This window comes from Pelophylax lessonae (genome assembly GCF_965119305.1).
Source record: "Pelophylax lessonae genome assembly, chromosome: 12".
Taxonomy (NCBI): domain Eukaryota; kingdom Metazoa; phylum Chordata; class Amphibia; order Anura; family Ranidae; genus Pelophylax; species Pelophylax lessonae.
Window position 1 is genome coordinate 95,910,642 of NC_138779.1, and position 20,914 is coordinate 95,931,555.

The 20,914-nt window shown below is 50.4% G+C and overlaps 1 protein-coding gene across 3 annotated transcripts in view; it reads left to right on the forward strand.

Moving 5' to 3' along the window:
- The window catches only part of PPP1R12C (protein phosphatase 1 regulatory subunit 12C), a 202,415-nt gene that overhangs the window by 139,848 nt on the left and 41,653 nt on the right, over positions 1-20,914 (forward strand). For all 3 annotated transcript variants that reach the window (XM_082273822.1, XM_082273823.1, XM_082273824.1), the window contains one exon: positions 8,300-8,425. In XM_082273822.1, coding sequence (XP_082129948.1) covers positions 8,300-8,425 — 126 coding nt within the window. The remainder of the gene's footprint in view (positions 1-8,299; positions 8,426-20,914) is intronic.

Consider the following 20,914-nt stretch of genomic DNA (forward strand, 5'->3'; position numbering starts at 1 on the left):
TGGTGGTGGATCAGTGATAGTCTAGGAAGGCATATCCATGGAAGGACGCACATACCTCTACAGGCTAGACAGTGGCACCCTGACTGCCATTGGGTATCGGGGTGAAATCCTTGGACCCATTGTCAGACCTTACACTGGTGCAGTGGGTCCTGAGTTCCTCCTGGTACACAACAATGCCCGGCCCCATGTGGTGAGAGTATGCAGTCATTTCCTGGAGGATGAAGGAATTGATACCACTGACTGGCCCCCATGCTCGCCTGACTTAAATCCAATAGAACACCTCTGGGACATTCTGTTTCAGTCCATCCGACGACGCCAGGTTGCACCTTGGTCTGTTCAGGAGCTCAGTGATGCCCTGGTCCAGATCTGGAAGGAAATACCCCAGGACACCATCCGTCTCATTAGGGGCATGCCCCGACGTTTAAGTTTTTTGAGCAGTGTAGTTGCCTCCATTCAGAGTGTCGGAGCTGGCAGCCTTGTTGTGTGCAGAACCATCTTTGGTGTTACACAACAAGGTCATTTTAAAGCTGAAGCTGCCTTTTTGCTACAGTGGTCTATCCCTTCTGCCTTAGCCAGGACATCGTCCTGCTGCCTTTTTTTTTTTTTTTTAGCTCCCAAAAGCCCCAAATGGGTTTTCGCTCTATCATTTGGATGTAAACTGTACGAGTTTATATTTCAGTGGCAGCCTCTTTTAGGAAGTCTGTTTGACTTTTGGTTCTTCCTGGGGGTGCTTGCAGGGGATTTCCTGTTTCTCATGACACAATTTCTAGGCGTATTAGGCAGGTTCTGGTTCGTCTTTTCTCTGTGGATAAGTAAACTCATTATCCTGTTATAGCACACTACTAGATCTGGGTCTTTATACCTTCAGGCATGTGTTCTGCAGATTTGCAACGCTTCTACCTTGTCCACAGTTTACACTTTTGTGAATGATTATTAGGTGAATGTTCTTGCCTTTGCTGACACTAGCTTTAGCCACAAAGTGGTTCAGGCTGCCGTTTTCAGTTGGGTTCCATGACCCTTCATTATGTGGGTCTAACTGCAACTGTGTTGTCCGCTATTTGTTTTTTGTTTTTTTTGTATAGTTTTTAATTTTACATTCCAGTTATCTAGAACTTTGCCTGTGTTCTGTACAGAACGAGAAAGAAAAATAATTTTTGACTTGCATGTAAAATCCTTTTTCTTTCGTTCACTGACACACAGCTCCATGTCTTCCAGACCATTGGGCTTATGCTGCTCTCTTCAGGTATAGGACTAGGGGGAAACAGTTTTGGGTATGCCTCTTAGGTAGTCCCAGAAGGTATACCATCACTTCCTGCTATTAGATTCCAGTTTTTTTCTGCCTAGTCAGGAGTAAGGACCTGGCTCTCTGCTGGGATCTGCGGTCCTGGCATTCTTTCCTTTTTTAAATGAAATTTTTTAAGTTTTTTTTTTTTTTTTTCTTGTTCCTGTGTGAACTACAATCAACCGCTGGACTGAGTGACGCACTAGATATCCTAGATCCTTATGGTCTTCCCAGTCTGGCCTGCGAGCGCAACCAAACTATTAGCTCCATGGTAGGTTGGCCACAACATAGCCCCACTGGACAGGGGCTGGCCGGCAAGTGAAACACCTCGCGAGGTCGCAAAGCCCTGGTCCTAACAGAAGTAACAATCTGAGTCGCAGTGTACCACGGGCCGCAGCACCCCCCTTCCAAGATGGTGCAGTGGACTGCTGGGAGTAGTGTCCCCGCTTCTTTCTTTTTGAATTGCTGGGGTGGTCACAGACTTTTCTGGTGTTGGGCTGGAGAGTGGTGGATGGGTGTCGCGGTCAGCCCCCTTTTTGGGGGTGCCTGTACCTTGGTGCTGCCAGGGGGGTCCATGGGAGGGTCCCCACCTGGTGGATGCCTTCTTCCCTGGGGTCCCATGCAGCGCTGCCATTTTGCCTTAAAAAAATTATTTTGGGCACGGCTTCGAAAAACAATGGAGCCTCTAGAACGTGTATCACCACCTGACCCACTCCTGGAAGCTGCGGGACCCTCTGGGTCTGTCTCCCCTGGCGGCCATGACCGCAGCCCTGTAGTCACTTGTAACCAAGATAGAAATGGCCTTGCAAAGGAGGCTTAGCAAGAAGCGCTCCCCCGCCTTCACCTGTATCCTCTGCCTCCTCAGAGTCTGAGGTGTATTTGGCCGCTGCGGACGTGAGTCAGCCCACTGGATCTGTGGCTGCAAGCTGAGTGCTCGAATAGTGAGGACGAATGCTCCGCAGCCGCGCATGAAAAAGTGCTGGTGGATGCATTGTCAGTGCGCAAAACCTTAAAGTTGGAGGCACCTGCAAATCTTCCAAGGTGACAAAGGTGTTTCCCTTAACTGCCTATTTTGACGAGATTGTCACTAGTCAGTGGGGTTCCCTGAAACGCACGTTTGGAATAACTAAGCGTTTTGTTAGGAGATATCCTCTCTCCTGAAGAAACTTACGGTTCCACCGTCGGACTCTCAGGTTTCCAGGTTAAATAAGGCCACACTCTTGCCAGTGGAGAATTCTCCATCCTTTAACCACTTTACCACCGGAGGATTTTCCTGCTTTACGTCCAACTTGGACGTTGCAACTTGGCACTGCGCGATTTTAACTGACAATTGTGCGGTCATGCAACGCCGTACCCAAACAAAATTTTACGTCCTTTTTTTCCCCACAAACAGACCTTTCTTTTGGTGGTATTTGATCACCTCTGCGCTTTTCATTTTTTGCGATATTAATAAAAAAAGAGCGAAAATTTTGCGAAAAATGGTCATTTTCTACTTTGACAGTTAAAAAATATCCAATAAATTCAATTTTTGTCATATATTTAGGGCAAAATGTATTTAGCTACATGTCTTTGACAAAAAAATTCTCAATGAGCGTATTTTTAACCGCTTTAAGACTGGAAGATTTTACCCCATTCCTGACCAGGCTATATTTTGCGATTCGGCACTACATTACTTTAACGGACAATTGCGCGGTCGTGCGACGCTGTACCCAAATTAAATTTATGTCCTTTTTTTTCCCCCACAAATAGAGCTTTCTTTTGGTGGTATTTGATCACCTGTGCGATTGTTTTAATTTTTGAAAAAAAGAGCGTCAATTTTGAAAACGACATTGCGGTGGACAGATCGGACCCCTAAATGACATTTTGTACACTTTTGGGGGTACCAGTGACATTACTACAGTAATCAGTGCTATAAATATGCACTGTTAATGTAATAATGACACTATCAGGGAAGGGGTTAACATTGGTGATCAAGGAGTTAAATGTATGCCTCATGCTTACGATGTGTGTGGGGGGAGGGGATTGTTTGACACAGGCACAGATCGCAGGTTCAGCTATGCTGAATCCGGTTATCTGTCCCTGCCTGTCGCATATGAGATCCGCCCGCTTTGTTTACACCAGTGGGCGGATTTCCTCACTCGATCCCCGACGATCGGGGAAGAGCGGCGGTGATCACCACCTTTCCTCCCCTGGCCCAACTCCCCGCTGTGTCTGAATACAGCGGGAGCGAGCCTCTGGTGGCGCACGCCGCCGAGAGAGGGGAGAGTCTGGTGATGTAGCCAGATGATAACGAGCCACTTTGCTGCAGTACCAGCTCAGTGAGCGGTCGGCAAGTGGTTAAGAATCCTGTGCACAAGAGAGCTGAGGCCTTTTGTAGGTGACCGTTTGTTCGGTGCCTCTATGGAAGAGATCAAGGGCTCTACGGGAGGTAAGAGTACATTACTTCCACAGGTTTCTAGGGGGAGGGAACCTCATCGTAAATGTGGTCCTTCTTTTTTTTTTTTTTTTTTCTCAGCTCACAAGCTGCCCTTTCATCCGTCTGGATTGCAGGAAAAGGGTTAGAGATCCACCCCCTAACTTTGCGGGAGGCTCCAAGAGGCCCTGGAATGGTAAGTTAAAGGCAGGCACCACCGGTTCCGCAGACAAGCCTTCCCCAGCCTGAAGGGGCTCCCTCACGCGCATCTGGGGTAGGGGGACGTTTTCACCTTTTTCTGGAACCGTGGACCTCGCTCGTTCAGGACAAATGGGTCCATTAGTTGATTTAGATTACAAGATTGAGGTGGTCCTTGCCTCTGGCAAGGTTCTTTCCTTCTGACTTGCGCCTGTCTCACGATCGGCTACAGGGCCTATACGAGGCAGTGCAAGACCTGTTAGCACAAGGAGTCATTGTGCCGGTTCGAGAGTCGGAACGTTTTCAAGGTTTTTATTCAAATCTGTTTACAGGAAGGCAAGGTTCGTCCGATCTTGGACCTCCAGGCCCTGAACCGCTTTGTGCGAAATTTCAGATGGAGTCCATTCGCACGGTAGTAGCTTTACTCCATCAAGGGGATCTTCTGACTTCTATCGATCTCAAGGAGGCTTGCATTCATATTCCAATACATGTCGGGCATCAGCGTTTTTTTCGTATTGCCGTGGGCGAGGAGCACTATCAATTTGTGGCCTTACCCTTTGGTCCCGCCTCAACTCCTCGGGTTTTCACAAAGGTTTTGGCCCCAGTGCTGGCCTTGCTACGGCAGAAGGGGATCGCGGTACTGGGTTACCTGGATGATCTGCTTCTTAGGGCTGCTGAATTTAATCGTAGCATCTTCAAATGCTATTACAAATTTACAAATGTTGTTGGCATGACACTGCCAGGGGGAGCAGCAGAGCCAGGTGAGGGGGCAGACAGGGGGAGCACACTGAGGGAGAGGGGGGGCTGGACTATCCGTTATGGTCACAGCACCGGAGATTCTCCAACCCGGATATCCCTGAGGAGACCCCCATCCAATGCCATGTAGATAATATATATCACATCCCTGATATCCCTGAGGAGACCTCCATACATACATATACATGGCAGTGTATGGGGGTCTCCTCAGGGATGTGATATATACATGGCAGTGTATGGGGGTCTCCTCAGGGATGTGATATATACATGGCAGTGTATGGGGGTCTCCTCAGGGATGTGATATATACATGGCGGCGTATGGGGGTCTCCTCAGGGATATCCAGGATGTGATGTATACATGGCGGTGTATGGAGGTCTCCTCAGGAATGTGATATATACATGGTGGTGTAACACCACCATGTACTGTATATATCACATCCCTGAGGAGACCCCCATACACCGCCATGTATATATCACATCCTGGATATCCCTGAGGAGACCCCCATGCACCGCCATGTATATATCACATCCCTAAGGAGACCCCCTATATGTTTGCAGTGCACTATGGGCTGGGCATGGGCATTGGGCAGTAATCGTGATGCATCGCGGAATCGTATCGAATCGCTGCCCTAATAATCGTAATCTAATTGAATCGTGAGGTAAGTGAAGATGCGCAGCCCTACTGCTTCTGCATGCAGAGTCTTCTTCGGCTCTAGAAGCCGACTTTGACATCACTGTGCAAACTCTTCAGAAGTGGATGGACACTGAATTTTCAGAAATCTGCTTTTTGACTCCGTCCACCAAGCTGGACTACTTGGGTATGTCGCTGGACCCAGTGTCGGCCCTGGTGTTTTCTTCCACAGGCGAAACTTCTGAAGCTACAGAATGCGATTCGGCTCTTGTAGTCAGACCGTTGGTCAACGCTCAGGATTTGCATGCAAGTGCTGGGCCTGATGGTTTCAACCTTCAAGGCGGTTCCGTGCGCTCAGTTCCATACCAGACATCTGCAAAAAGATTCTGGCCAAATGGAATAAGGATTCGCTGTCATTGGACAATCTGATCCTGTTGAGTCGTGGTACGAGGGGGTCTCTACTATGGTTGCTCCACTCCCCGGCCCTTCGCCTGGGAAAATACTTTCTTCCCCCTGCATTGGACTGTGGTCACTAGGGATGCCAGTCTGTCCGGGTGGGGAGGTGTCTTGGGAGTGTACTCTGCCCAAGGTGTTTGAACTCTAGAAGAGTCCAGTCTGCCGATCAAAATCCTGGAGATTGGGGCAATTAGACTTTCTGTCTCAGTGGATGGATCGTCTGCAGGGACGCCCTGTGAGAACACAATCAGACAGAGCCACAGCTGTGGTATATGTCAATCATCAAGGGGGCACAAGGAGTTTCCTGGCGACCCAGGAAGTAGCCGGTATCTTGAGATGGACAGAACTATATGTTCCTGCCCTCTCTGCTGTGCACATTCGGGGGGTAGAGAATTGGCAAGTGGACTATCTCAGTCGACAAACGTTGGATCCAAAAGAATTGTCTCTTCACCCGGAGGTGTCTTAATCAGTTGCGCCTTCGGTGGGGGACCCCCGATGTGGACCTATTGGCCTCCCATCTCAGGAAAGTGCAGAGGTTCGTGTCAAGGTCTCGGAACTCTCTGCCGGACGCTGCAGACGCACTGGTGGCCCCTTATCGTCTGATTTACGCCTTTCCTCCAATACAACTTCTGTCGAAACTGCTAGGCAGAATTGAGGTAGAAGGGATTCCAGTCATTCTGGTGGCTCCAGATTGGCCTCACCCGTCTTGGTACGCAGGCCTGTTGAAGCTGGTAGCAGACGTCCCTTGGAAACTTTCTCTCAGGGAAGATCTTGTGTCTCAAGGGCCAATCTTCCATCCTGCTTTACAGTCGCTGGCTTTAACAGCCTGGCTATTGAAAGCCAGGTGCTGAAGGACAGAGGGCTGTCTGAGTCGATGAATCCTACTTTGTTAAAAGCTAGGAAATCTACTTCCTGGAAAATATATAATAGAGTTTGAAAGCGTGCATTACTTGGTGTGAGTCCCGGGGAGTTTCTCCCCGTTCCTTTTCTGTGTTTTGCCTGTTGGAGTTTCTACAACTAGGTGTAGATCAGCGTTTGGCTCTGGACACCATAAAGGGCCAGATCTCCGCTTTTGCCATATTTTTCCAAAGGCCGTTGGCTACAATGTCCTTGGTTCACACCTGCAGAAAGTTCGCCACCTGGCTCCTCCTGGGCTATCCCTGGCACCTCCAGGGAGATCCCTGGTACCTCCGTGGGATCTCAATTTGGTACTGTCAGTACTTTAAAAGTCTCCTTTTGAAAACGTTGCTTAACTTTCCTCTGCTTGCTTTGTCGCAGAAGGTGGCTTTTTAAGTCGATATTACTTCTGTGCGTAGGGTGTCTGAGTTGGCTGCGTTGTCCTGTCGGTCACCTTACCTGGTGGTTCATAGGGATAATGTGTTGTTGTGACCCTGTCAGGCATTCCTTCCTAAGGTTGTCTCGGAGTTTCATTTGAATGAACATTTTGTGTTACTGTCCTTATGACTGAGCCAATTCGGAATTCCGATTCCTTGTTCTTACGGATGGGCCTCGTAAGGGGCAGGCCACATCTGCTGTAACCATTTCCAGGTGGATCGAGCAGACGGTGGTGCAGGCCTTTTCTATTAAGGGTCAGATTCCTCCTTTCCCTGTCAAGGCGCATTCTACAAGGGCACTTAATGCAGTCGTCTGTACACACATTCACAAAGTTTTTTATAAGTTGGATGTACTTGCATCTTCGGATGCGATGTTCGGCCTCAAAGTTGCGGTTGCAGAGGCTTCTACCTCTTGAAGGTGTAATTTTCCTGGTGGTGAGCTCCAGTTGTTCCTGGTTGAGCTCCTGTTTTACCTGGTTGGCTATGTTTAGCCTTGTTGGGGAATTGTATCTCTTGCTGTGTTTTTCCTACCCCTCATATTGACACTGCTTTGGGACATCCCAATGGTGTAGAAGACATGGAGCTGTCCGTCGGTCAACGAAAGAGAACTGGATTCCTGTCTTACCGTAAAATCCGTTTCTCTGAGGTTCACTGACGGACACAGCACCCACCCCTCTGTTGGGTTGAGTTATGTAATCTGACACTGCTTGTTACAAATTTAAGTTCCTATAGCAGGAAGTGATGGTATACCCTCTGGGACATCCTTGGCGTACCCAAAATTGTTTACTCCTAATCCTACTCCTGAAGAGAGCAGCATAAGCCCAATGGTCTAGAAGACATGGAGCTGTGTCTGTCAGTGAACCTCGGAGAAAATAATTTTACGGTAAGACAAAAATCCCATTTTTTTGGAGAACAGTCACTTGACTCTTCACTGTGGCCTTGTATCTACTGCATGCTAAAAATCTGAGGATTGTTGGTAATGAGGAGGGGTATGTGGGGGTCTTTACTGCTCTGCTTTACCAGGATCCAGCCACCTGGAGATAAGAGCATATAATCAAATTGTCTGGGACTATTCCTGTGTCCTGTATTGTACTCCCAATAAATAAATTTTACAGGCAAAAATCTGTTTTTACTGCAAGCCCAGTTTTTAGATGTGGCTTATAGTTTTTTGTTTTTTTTCCTGTCATACCATTGTTTTTCATTCTCATTTCATTTATCGTTCTTTTCAGGGTGTCACACTCACTGACCTCAAGGAAGCAGAAAAGACACAGGGGAAGTCGGTGGATTCTGCTCAACCATCTAATCTAGTTAATGTTGGAGAGCGCGTTGAAAAGGATCAGCTCCAAGAAAACTTGGTCAGTGTATTAAAATTCCTCTACCACTTCTATTTCACGGATTGTGTATTTTGTGTTCTTGTGTTCAGGGACACTGTACTATGAAAATACTTGGAATTGCTTTAAATTCATACCATTTATAAATTTTATTCCTGTATGTTCAGTCAAATGTAAAAAATGGCTTTACTGTAAGGTTCTCTGGCTTCTTGTATTTAAATACATGTTCTAAAGCTCGCTAATGTGTTTTAGGGAGTTTTTAATTCTTTTTTAATTAAAGAATTGTGCTGCTCCTGATTGTAACAAGAAAATCTCAATGCTGTTTAGGCTGAATTTGCAATGAACATTTCTCTTTCCTTCATCGACGGACACATTGCTCCATAAATCATAACTACTGGGTTATATTGCCTCCTCCAGGAGTAGGACTAGGCAGAACAAACACCTGGCTATGCCCATGGGCCATCTTCAGCTTGGTTTATAACCCCCCTCTCTGTTCTAGGTAATCATTTTTAATCTGTCTAGTCAGGTGTAAGGACCCAGGCTCCCAGCTGGGATCTATGGTTCTAGCTATTTTCTTTCTCCTTCCTTGCATCTTTTTTTTGTTTTTTCTTGGGAGATCTACGATCAACTGCCAGGCTGGGCGACGGGCTGGATAATCTAGATCCAGCGCCCCCCCGCCCAACCAGCGCGTGCCGACCGCAGCTATGCACTAGGTCGGCCGCGACATAGTCTCACGGACAGAGACTGGCCCGTGTGTTAAACCTCTCGCAGGGTCCCATGCGACCGGGCTTGGGTCTGAGTCGCAGCAGTCCCTTGGTTGACAGCTCCCCTACTTCGGCGACGAGGATTTTGTCTGGATCCCCACCATGGTTACCTTCACCATGGAAGGGCAAGTTCAGTCCCCCCCCTCCCCTTTTGGCATTTTTGGGGTGGACACAGATAACCTCAAGGGGCAGTCAGAACTGCCTGCAGGTTCCCTCCTCTCATCCTTAAAAAATCCCTCTGTGAGCTGGGATTCCCCCACTCTCCTCCCCCCCTTGTCTGGACCTGGAGTCTGGTGTGGGTCCCATGGCAGAGGATGCAGTGGAGACCCCTTGGATTTCCCCTGCTATCCCCGCTCTAAGGGTCCTGGGATAGTGGGCCATTTTCCCTTACCCTGGGAGACCCTGGAGACGACCGAAGCCTCGTGGGGATGCCCAAGCTCCTCCCTCCTCACATTTCCTCCTTCCTCCTCAGTTTCCTCCTTCCTCCTCAGTTTCCTCCTTCCTCCTCAGTTTCCTCCTTCCTCCTCAGTTTCCTCTTCCTGTGCCTGGGACATATGAACAGAGATGGCGTCCATGGTGATGCTGGGTCCGAATTCTCGGTGCTCCTCCAATCGATAGGGTGAGACCTTGGGGGGTCCCTTTTATCTGTCGCTCTCTATCTCTCTCCGCTGATAGGTACCCTGAGCCTTGCAGGGATCCTTTTTGTGATGCAAAAAGACCATTCTTGTACTGCAAGGTCTTCCTTTCCTTATGGAGCTTCAGGGTCACATCTCCCATACTTGACCCCCTCATGGAGGTTGCAGGTCCCTCAGAACCCCAGCTTCCCATGGTTGCACTGACGGCGGTCCTGCATTCCTTATTGTCCCGGGTGGAAGTGGAGTGTGGGCAAAAGCTCTGAAGGAAGCGTCCCCCGCCTTTCTCTGCTCAGTCTCTTATCTGATTCTGAGCCTGATGTTGCCGTGGACGTGGCCCATCCAGGGGGGCCTAATATCACACCCCCTAATATCACACCTCCGATGGTGAGGATTATTCCTCCATGGTCGCAGCAGCAAATTAAAAAGCGCTGGTAGACGCACTTATCACTACAGTGCATGAAACTTGAGAAATGGAGGATGTGGGTGATGTAGCCATGGACGTGGCTGTGTTCGTTTGGTACGCATAAGTCACCTCGCACTCCAAAGGTGTTTCCTTACATGCCTTATTTTGACAGGTTTTCCTGTAAGGAATGGGAACAACCAAAATTACCCTTTGTGGTCCCCAAACGTTTTGTTACCTTACCTTTTTTGAGGAGTCACTTTTAAAAAAATAGACTACTCCATAGGGCTGGGCGATATGGCTGAAAACTGTATCACGATATCAGTGTTTCATATCGGTCGATATCGATAATTATTGATATTTTTTATTACCCATTTAAAATAAGGACCAGGAGAAAAATGTTACATTTAAACATTTTTATTTTAAACTTAACATTCCTCTTTTGGTAACCTAGCAACTAGGGCTGGGCGGGGAGGGAGGAGAGCTCACTGTGTGGAGGGAGGACTGAGGAGGAGAAGCGCTGTATATGTGTGTCTGACACTCCAACTCTGACGGACCAGGACCACCGCCGTGCCTGGATGTGACGTCAGCTGCGGGCTGTACAGGGGCTGCGCTGTGATAGGTACAGAGAACAGAACTCCCCAGTAACCGGCCACCTTTTTTAGTTTAAATTGAAAGTACTATTTTTTTTTTTTTTCAAACTCGTTTTTTGTACAATTGTTTTTTTCGCCTTTTTCCGCTTGTGCAGCCAGCCCCCGCGTAACTACACACACCCTGGGGCTCCAGCCAGCTCGTAGTCCGCCGCACAGGAACCGAACTCCCCAGTAACGGACCACCGCCGCGCCTGGATGTGACGTCAGCTGCGGGCGGTGCGTCTGTACAGGGGCTGCGGCGCTCTGTGATAGGTACAGAGAACTCCCCGGCCTGGATGTGACGTCAGCTGCCGGGAGAGGAAACGGGCGGTGCGTCTGTACAGGCCAGGGGCTGTGATAGGATAGTACCTATCCTATCACAGCCCCTGGCCTGTACAGACGCACCGCCCGCTTCCTCTCCCGGCAGCTGACTGACGTCACATCCAGGCCGGGGAGTTCTCTGTACCTATCACAGCGCGCCGCAGCCCCTGTACAGACGCACCGCCCGCAGCTGACGTCCCATCCAGGCGCGGCGGTGGTCCGTTACTGGGGAGTTCGGTTCCTGTGCGGCGGACTACGAGCTGGCTGGAGCCCCAGGGTGTGTGTGGTTACGCGGGGGCTGGCTGCACAAGCGGAAAAAGGCAAAAAAAACATAGTACTTTCAAGTTCTAATATCGAACGTTTTATCGTTCAATTTTTTATTGCTATCGATCACGTGACTATCGCGATACATATCGGTATCGTTTTATCGCCCAGCCCTACTACTCCACCATGGGCTGCAGTTTGTGATGCAGCTTTAGATACTGCTCCTGTGCTGTTCAAACTTTGTTTCAGAGGTGGTGATTAGGCGCATGCTGTGGCTTAAGAATGGGTCCGCAGACCAAGCCTCTAAGAGAGGTTCCATTGATCTGCCCTTTCAAGGCGATTGCCTGTTTGGGGCTACCCTGGATGGCATCAATAAGGATATCACAGCTAGGGAGGGGGGAAGAGAACCTTCTTGCCATAGTTTAGGAAAGGTAAGGAGCCTCGTCGCAGATGGGGGCCCCCCTCCTCAGCACATAGAAAATTATTTTGTGCTTCTGGGATGGGAGCATAAGGGAAATCCAACTTTCAAATCTTCCCCGGGAGGTTTCACGCATCCTTGGTCTGGTAAGCCTAGAACTGGTTTCTCTGCACCCGCAGACAAGACCCCTTCAGCATGAAGGTCTGTTTTCACCCATTATTGGGGTTGGGGGGACATCTTTGCTTGTTTCCCGCTTTGTGTAGACCTCATTCATCAGTGTCAAGGGGATCCACAATATTCTTGTGGGGGTACCCAGAAAGGGGAACAAAGCTTGTCCTTTAGCTTGTTTTTTAGGTCCTGAGTCTCCTTGTGCAGATTTAATTCCTGCAAAGGTTCAGGTGATATGTGAACTGCAAGGTCCCCCCTATCCCTCTGGACAAGCTTCAGGAACCACAGGCTGTGATTCACTGGCTGCTGTCGCACATAGTTCTCTCTCCCATTTTGCATACAGGTTCTGAGTCTGGTGGTATCCACCTTCAAGACAGTTCTGTTTTCACAGTCCTACATGCAGCTGCTTTAGCAGCTTCCACTCCACAGGAGGATCCCGAAGTTCGTGGCGATTATCATAGGTTCCTCCTGGCAGACGCCACAAGCGTCCAAGGGCTACGGTAATGCCAGTATCATCATCTTCGTCTCAGGCTTCTTCTTCTTGATTCTCCACAATTCATGCGAGGAATCAAGGATGAGGATCTTCCAATGAGTTTGGTGGCTGTAAATGTCCCTTGGGGGCTTCCTCTCAGAGAAGACCAGTTGTTCCGAGGGCTGATCTACCATCCTGCTTTAGTGGCTGGTTTTAATGGCTTAGCTATCGAAAGCCAAGTACTAAGGGATAAAGGTCTGTCTAGATCAGTGATCCCTACTATGGTGAAGGCGAGGAAGTCCTCTTCCAGCAGGATACACTGTCATACATGGAAAGTGTACATTTCTTGGTGTGAGTCGATTAGCGCTCATCCTCGATCCTTTTCTGTGGCTCGGATCTTAACCTTTCTTCAAGAAGGCGTTTGTTGATCACAAGTTGGCCTTGAGTACCATCAAGGGCCAGATATCTGCCCTGGCAATTTTCTTTCAGCGACCCCCTAGCCACCCACTCTTTAATTCGTACCTTCTTTTAGGGGGTTCAACATGTGTCTCTTTTGATGACATGGGATTTAAATTTAGTACTTTCGGTTCTCCAGAAACCTCCATTTGAGAATATTCGGGAGATTCCTTTGCCTACGGTATCCCAGAAGGTGACATTCTTGGCGGCTATTACCTCGGCCCGCAGGGTATCGGAATTGGTGGCATTACCCTGTCGCAGTGCCTATTTAGTAGTCCATAGGAATAAAGTGGTTCTTCGTCCCTGTCCATTATTCCTGCCCAGAGTTGTCTCTGACTTCCATTTGAATGATGACATTGTGTTGCCTTCCTTGTGTCCCAAGCTGGCTCATTCCAGGGAATTTGCTTTGCATACCTTGGATGTGGTTTGTACGATTTGGGTGTATCTGGCAGCTACTGAGTCCTTTCGGAGGTCAGACTCACTTTTTGTGGTTATCGACTGACCAAAGAAAAGGGCTGGCCACTTCATTGGCTACCATCGCTATATGGATAATGCAGACGGTGACCCAGGCCTATTCCATTAAAGGTCAGGTTCCACCTTTCCCTGTCACGGCGCATTCTACTTGGGCGCTAAGTACTTTTGGGCCTTCTGTCATCAGGCATAAATATCGCAAGTTTGCAAGGCGGCCACTTGGTCGTCGGTGCATACCTTGACAAAATTCTATAAGGTAGATACTTTGGCATCTGCGGATGCTTCTTTTTGGCCGCAAATCTTTGCAGGCTGCTGTTTAAGAGCTGTTCCCTCTTGAAGGGTGTTTTTCTTCAAACTTTTGTTTTTCAGATGGGGCTTCTGTGTCCTGGTTAAGGGCTCTTATTTTTAGCCTTGGGTTATTTTCCCCACCCCTCATTTTTTCTTTTGCCACTGCTTTTGGACGTCCGACTAGTTATGATTTGTGGAGCGCTATGTCAGTCGATGAACATAAGAGAAAATGGGATTTTTGTACTTACCATAAAATCCATTTCTCTGAGTTTAACGGACACAGCACCCACCCCTCTCTGGAGTTCTGATACTTCTAATACTGCTTACTACTAAACTGATTACCTAGAGCAGAGAGGGGAGTTCTATACCAGCTGAGGACAGCCCATGGGCGTAGCCAGGTGTTTTTTGTTCTGCCTAGTCCTGCTCCTGGAGGAGGCAATATAACCCACTAGTTATGATTTATGGAGTGCTGTGTTCGTCGAATAACTCAGAGAAATGGATTTTACGGCAAGTAAAAAAATCGAATTTCTCTTTCGTTCATTGACGGACACAGCTCCAGAATCTTCTTGATCATTGGGTTATGCTGCCCCTTATAGGAGTAGGACGCTAGGCAGGAACGCTTACGGGGCAGTCCCAGAGGGTATACTCCCATTTCCTGCTATAGGCATTCAGTTTTTTTCTGCCTAGTCAGGAGTAAGGGCCTGGTTCCTTGCTGGGTTTTCTGGTCCTGGCATTTTTTTTTTTCCCCCAACTGATTTTTTCCTTTTTTTCCTTATTTTTGTAGTTCTCACAGGAACAGAAAATAACAGCTGGACTGGGCGACATACTGGATATTCTAGATCTCCCCAGTCTGCCCAGCGAGCGTGTGCAGACCTTAGCTCCGCGCCAGGTCAGTCGCGACATGGCCCCACCGGAGGGGTGCTGGCCTGAGAGTTAAACGTCTCGCAAGGACGCATACGACTTGGTCCAGGCATGAGTCGCAGCATGCTTCCTGGCCCGCAGCACCCCCATTACATTGTCCTGGTGGGTGCTCCTGCCAGGGTCCCCCTTTACTGTACAGACGTCCTTTGGTGTCCCCTGTGGGTCCCGGGCGCCGCGTGGAGCTGCCATTTTGCTGTAGATGGCTAGCTGTGTATTCGGCACCATTTTCTTGTAATTTTCCATTGATTAGCACAGCGGCTATGTTTTTGGAGCCTTATGGGCGGTGACTGTGGCAGTGGACTTCTAGTGCTGACTCCTGGACTTTCTCTTTCTCTCTGATCGCCGCATGGGTATGGCGCCCAGCGCTCTACTCTGTGCTGACTGGGGGTGGTGAGTTATTGTGGATGCCCTAAGGGATCTCCCTCTCTCTGCTGTGCTGGGACTTGTAGTGCCATTAGCACGATGGGGGGGTCACTGGCAGTGTTATTTTTCTCTTACGTCCTCCGACAGTCGCCGCCTCTTCATATTCGTCACATATGGGGTATTAGACTTTTCTCCGAAGGAGTAGCTAGGCAACAGAATATGTTAACATTAAAGCTTTTAACATATCCCACCCTCAAGGGGTGGTCCCCTCAGTCAATACCCTCCTACTTCCTGCAACCATATCTCAGTTTCAATGTCTAGCTTGTCAGGAGTGGCTGGCTCTCTCTGTGCTGGGGCTTTGTGCCCCAGACTCTTTCTTCTTTTTTGATTTTTTGTTTGAGTTTTCTCTCTACCTTTACTTAGCTGTTCTTTTTGTCAGCATTAGTTAGTTCTTCTGATGAAGAGGATCATGCGGGCTGGGTCTCGGGCTGATCCCACTGGTCGCAGGTCGTGGGTCAGTGGCTTCCCAGCCTGCCATCGAGCGTTCAGCCAGGTAACGCTTCTGGCACAGTGAACGACCCATCCCTGTTCGGTGCAGGGATGATTGGTGAGGTGGCTACCTCACTGGACGCTGTGCGGTTTCTTAACCCCCATTTTGTGCGTCTTGTATGCGACTCTCCCTGCCTCATGTGCAGCGGCTTGTTCGCCTGTGCGGGTCCCCCACGCCATTGTGAGGTAAGTGTATCTATGTGGGGACCTGTCTGTCTGGGGGGGTGTCGGTCTGGGACTGTGTAACCTGCCTCTGTTCTCACTGTTTGTCTCCCTATCACTCGGCTGCATGCTGTGGGCTGCAAGGGGGGGGGGGAGCTGTGTGACACTGTGTGTCAGCTTTGTCAGTGTGAGAAGCTGTGTGCTGTGGGGCATGTTTTGTGGCATGTTTGGGCACTATACAGCGATCGCTGCGTTGATCTACCATGTTTTTTTTTTTATATATGGCTAAATGTGTGCATTACTGTACTGTGGAGCGGCGGTTTCGGCGCCAAACGGCGCCATTTTGCCTACACTCGCTCCGGCCGCATGTTCTACATGCATGGCGGCCATTTTCTTGTAGCCTCCCATAGGCTTTAATAGAGCGCCCTGGTCCCATCACTTCCTCTTCTCCTGGGTATACCGATCGAGGCAGCAGCAGCGGCGAGGGTCTCCTCAGGTTATATCCTTCTTATCCATTGCCTGTGTCAGTTTTATTGTCCCTGTGGGGGTCTCATTGTGCTTGTGTGTGGTGCGGTGGGCTGCGCTCGCCGCGCTTGTTAAAGGGGCAGTTGACCCTTTTATTATCCGGCATTTTGATATTGGGGCAATGGATTCTCAGGAGGGCAAATTTCCTACCGCCTTGGTGGATAACCAGGGGACCGCTGTTCCCCACCCAGGGGGGGATTTAGCCACTATTGTGGCTGGCCTTGCTGCTCAGGTGCAGATGCTGGTGGCTGCTCAATCTACCAAGAGACCCAGAGTTTCTCTTTCCTCGGAGTCTGAGGGTGAAGGTGTTAGGGCTGTTATGGCGGGGGTCTCCTTATCAGGGTCCCGTTCCTCCCTGGATCTAGTGGGGTCCGAGGTGGAGGCTGAAGTTGAAGGGGTTGATAATTCTCACCTGAAGAGCTTGCAATCATGGATGAATTGATTGCTTCCATAAAACAAACACTGCGTTTGCAGGATGAAGTGTGTCCCCCCGCTGCCTTGGCGGCTTATGGGACGCAGAGAAAACGCAGGACGCCGCAGGTTTTTCCCTGCAATGATGATTTTCAGCGCGCTGTTAAGGAACAATGGCGCAATCTACGCAAACCATTTGCTGTGCCAAGTAGGTTCAAGCTGCGTTATCCTTTCTCACCTTCCACTGATGAACGGTGGTGTGTGCCACCCCCGGTGGATCACGCAATTGCGGTTTTAAACAAATCTACTGCAATTCCTGCAGAGGATTCCCCGGTGTTCCGTGATGCCACGGATGGGAGATTGGAGTCTCTTGCCCGTCATACTTACTCTATTACGGGTTCTATGCGTAAGGCTCTGTTTGCCTCTCTCATGGCGGCCCAGGCTGTCGCAAGTTGGACGCAGATGCTTAGGCGCGTCCTAGTGGCCGATTCGGCCTCCCCGGCGACCCTGGATATGGTGGATCAAATCCACCAGGGTGTCATGTATCTGTGTGATGCGGACTTGGACTTGGTCCCGTTGGCTGCACGTGTGCACAGCGTGGCGGTGTTGTCTCGCCGCCTGGTTTGGTTGAAATGTTGGTCGGTGGACCAATCTTCACGTAAGATCTTAGCCAATCTGCCTTTTGATGGGTCTCGCCTTTTTGGGGAGTCCTTGGATGTGTTGATTAAGGGGATCACCGGAGATAAGAGCACTCTCTTGCCCCATTTCCCCAAGGCTAAAGGGGCTTCTGGGAAGAAGCATGCTAATTTTCGGCCCCCTCAGGGGTCCTTTCGTGCCTTTCGGTCGCACTACAAGGGCAAACCGTTCAAAGGTCAAGGCTCTCAAAAGAAGCCCTGGTCTGGGAAACAGAAGTCCGGTCAGTCCGGATCCGCAGCCCATAACAGTGCGGCCTGAAGGGGCGCCCTCACCCAGTTTTGGGGTGGGGGGACGCTTGCTCGGTTTTCTTCAACCCTGGTTGGCCCGCGTGCGGGACAGATGGGTTCAGGAGATCGTTCGATCTGGTTACAAGATCGAGTTTCTCTCTCGGCCGGAGAGCAGATTTTTCCCCTCAAATCTTCAGCTGTCTCCGGAGCGTTTACGGGACCTGCACCTGGCGGTGCGGGACCTGAGGGCTCAGGGAGTGGTGGTTCCGGTGTCTCATCGGGACAGATTTCGGGGGTTTTATTCCAATCTGTTCACCGTGCCCAGGAAGGAGGGCAAGGTTCGTCCAATTCTGGACTTGAAGGCTCTGAACCGCTCTGTGCGGGTTCGCAAGTTCCGCATGGAATCCCTGCGGTCGGTGGTGGCTGCCCTGGTTCCGGGGGAATTCATGGCCTCCATCGATTTGAAGGATGCGTATCTTCACATCCCCATTTTCGAGGGTCACCAGAGGTACCTTCGATTCGCCATTGCGGAGGATCACTACCAGTTCGTGGCGTTGCCTTTTGGTCTCGCCTCGGCTCCGCGGGTTTTCACCAAGGTGCTTGCACCGGTTCTGGCATTATTGAGGGCCCAGGGCATTTCTGTCCTGGGGTATCTGGACGACATTTTGGTTCGGTCTGCGACCAGCCAGGGTCTGGAGGAGGACCTGTCTGTCACGATGCAAACTCTGCAGGAGTTTGGTTGGACGATAAATTTTCCAAAGTCGACACTGAGTCCGTCGGTTCGTCTTCCCTACCTGGGAATGATCCTGGACTCGGCGCAGGCGAAGGTCTTCCTGCCGGAAGACAAACTCAGAACTCTCCAGGAGGAAGTCAGGTCCCTCCGGGACGTTCCGCTCTCGTCTCTGCGGACATGCATGAGATGTCTGGGATTGATGGTCTCGGCCTTCGAGGCGATTCCCTTCGCCCAGTTTCACACGCGGGGTCTCCAAACGGAGATCCTGTCCATGTGGGACGGGCGACCTCAATCTCTGGATCTTGAAATCTCGTTGAGTCATCGCACCAGAAGAGACCTTCTGTGGTGGCTCCAGTCCCCGATGGTGTCCGGGGGCAAGTAGTTTCGTCCCATCTCGTGGACGGTGATCACCACGGATGCCAGCCTGTCGGGCTGGGGTGGTGTTCTGGGCATTCTGTCCGCCCAGGGAACTTGGTCGGAGGGGGAGTCCTCCCTTCCGATCAACATTCTGGAATTGCGTGCGATAAATCTCTGTCTTCATCGCTGGACGGACCGGCTGCAGGGCTGCCCGGTTCGGGTGCAGACGGACAATGCCACGGCGGTGGCCTACATCAACCACCAAGGGGGCACCAGGAGTGCGGCTCGAGAAGTGGCCGACATTCTGACTTGGGCCGAGACTCATGTCCCGGTGATAACGGCGGTGCACATTCCGGGGGTGGAGAACTGGCAGGCGGACTATCTGAGTCGCCAGACCCTGGATCAGGGGGAATGGTCTCTCCACCCGGCTGTCTTCCAGATGTTGTGCGCGAAGTGGGGTCTTCCAGATGTGGACCTGTTCGCGTCTCGTCTCAACAAGGTGAGGAGGTTCGTGGCAAGGACGCGCGACCCTCGGGCAGACGCGTCGGATGCGTTAGTGGCCCCGTGGCATCAGTACAAGCTGATGTACGCGTTTCCACCGATTCAGTTGCTGTCCAGGTTCCTTCGCAGGTTACAATCGGAACGCAGCACGGTGATTCTTGTGGCGCCGGACTGGCCTCGCCGGTCCTGGTACGCAGACCTCGTGAATCTGGCGGTCGACGCCCCGTGGCGTCTACCTCTTCGAGACGATCTCCTGTCTCAAGGGCCGATATACCATCCTGCTTTACAGTCGCTGGCTTTGACGGCCTGGCTGTTAAGACCGAGGTCCTGAAGGAGAAGGGTCTCTCCCCGGAGGTCGTTCATACCTTGATCAACGCGAGGAAGTCTTCCTCGGGGAAGGTTTACTACCGTACTTGGAAGGCCTATTTTGCCTGGTGTGAGTCCAGGGGGTTTTCACCCCGCACGTACTCGGTTTCCTGAGTGCTGTCCTTCCTTCAAACAGGTGTCGATCAGCGTTTGGCGCTGGCTATGATAAAGGGTCAGGTGTCTGCGCTGGCCGTTCTGTTTCACCGTCCCGTGGCTTCCAACTCCTTGGTTGGCACTTTTGTTCAGGGAGTGCGGCATCTGGTTCCTCCTAGGAGGGATCCTCTGCCCCCTTGGGACTTGAATCTCGTTTTATCTGTGTTACAACATGCTCCTTTTGAACAGATCAGGGAGATCTCGTTGTCTATGTTGTCCAAAAAGGTCGCCTTTTTGGTTGCGATCACTTCGGCTCGCAGAGTGTCGGAGCTGGCGGCTTTGTCCTGCAAGTCTCCGTATCTGGTTGTTCATTTGGATAAGGTGGTCTTGCGACCTAATCCTTCTTTTCTTCCGAAGCGAGTTTCGGAATTCCATCTTAATGAGGATATTGTCTTGCCTTCGCTGTGCGCGAAGCCTTAACATCCGAAAGAGGTGAGACTACATTCTTTGGATGTTGTTCGGGCGATAAGGGTTTACCTTAAATCGACTGAGTCTTTTCGAAAGACGGATTCCTTGTTTGTTCTTCCAGAGGGTCCTCGGAAGGGCATGGCGGCGTCGGCCTCTACCATCGCCAAATGGATCAGGCAGACCATTGAACAGGCCTATGCTTTGCAGGGGAAGGTTCCCCCTGTGCCTGTGAAGGCGCACTCGACTAGATCTCTGAGTACGTCTTGGGCCTGTCGTCATGGGGCTTCTGTAGCCCAGGTGTGTAAGGCGGCGACCTGGTCGACCGTGCACACTTTCACAAAATTCTACAAAGTAGATGTTCAGGCATCAGCGGATGCTTCCTTTGGCCGCAAGGTTCTTAGTGCGGCAATTCCCTAGGGCCCCTTGTTGGGGACCTCTGGCTGTTGGGATAAGTTTTTTATCCCCTGGTTCTTTGTCTTTTCCTGGGTTGTTGCTCCTGTTGAGCAATTATTTTTTCCTGTAGCCCAGCTGGTTTCCTTCCTTTGGTAAGGTTCCTTTCTTTGATGCGGAGACTGCGTTGCCTTTCGGCGCGGATGCGTTTCCCACCCCTCATGTTTGCACTGCTTTGGGACGTCCCCATATGTGACGAATATGAAGAGGCGGCGACTGTCGGAGGACGTAAGAGAAAACTGAATTTTTGTAAAATCTTACCTGTAAAATTCCTTTCTCTGACTCCTCCGACAGTCGCCGCCCCCGCCCCTCTTTTGGGGTTTGGTTGTATACTCTACTGCTATTCCACTGAAACTGAGAGATGGTTGCAGGAAGTAGGAGGGTATTGACTGAGGGGACCAC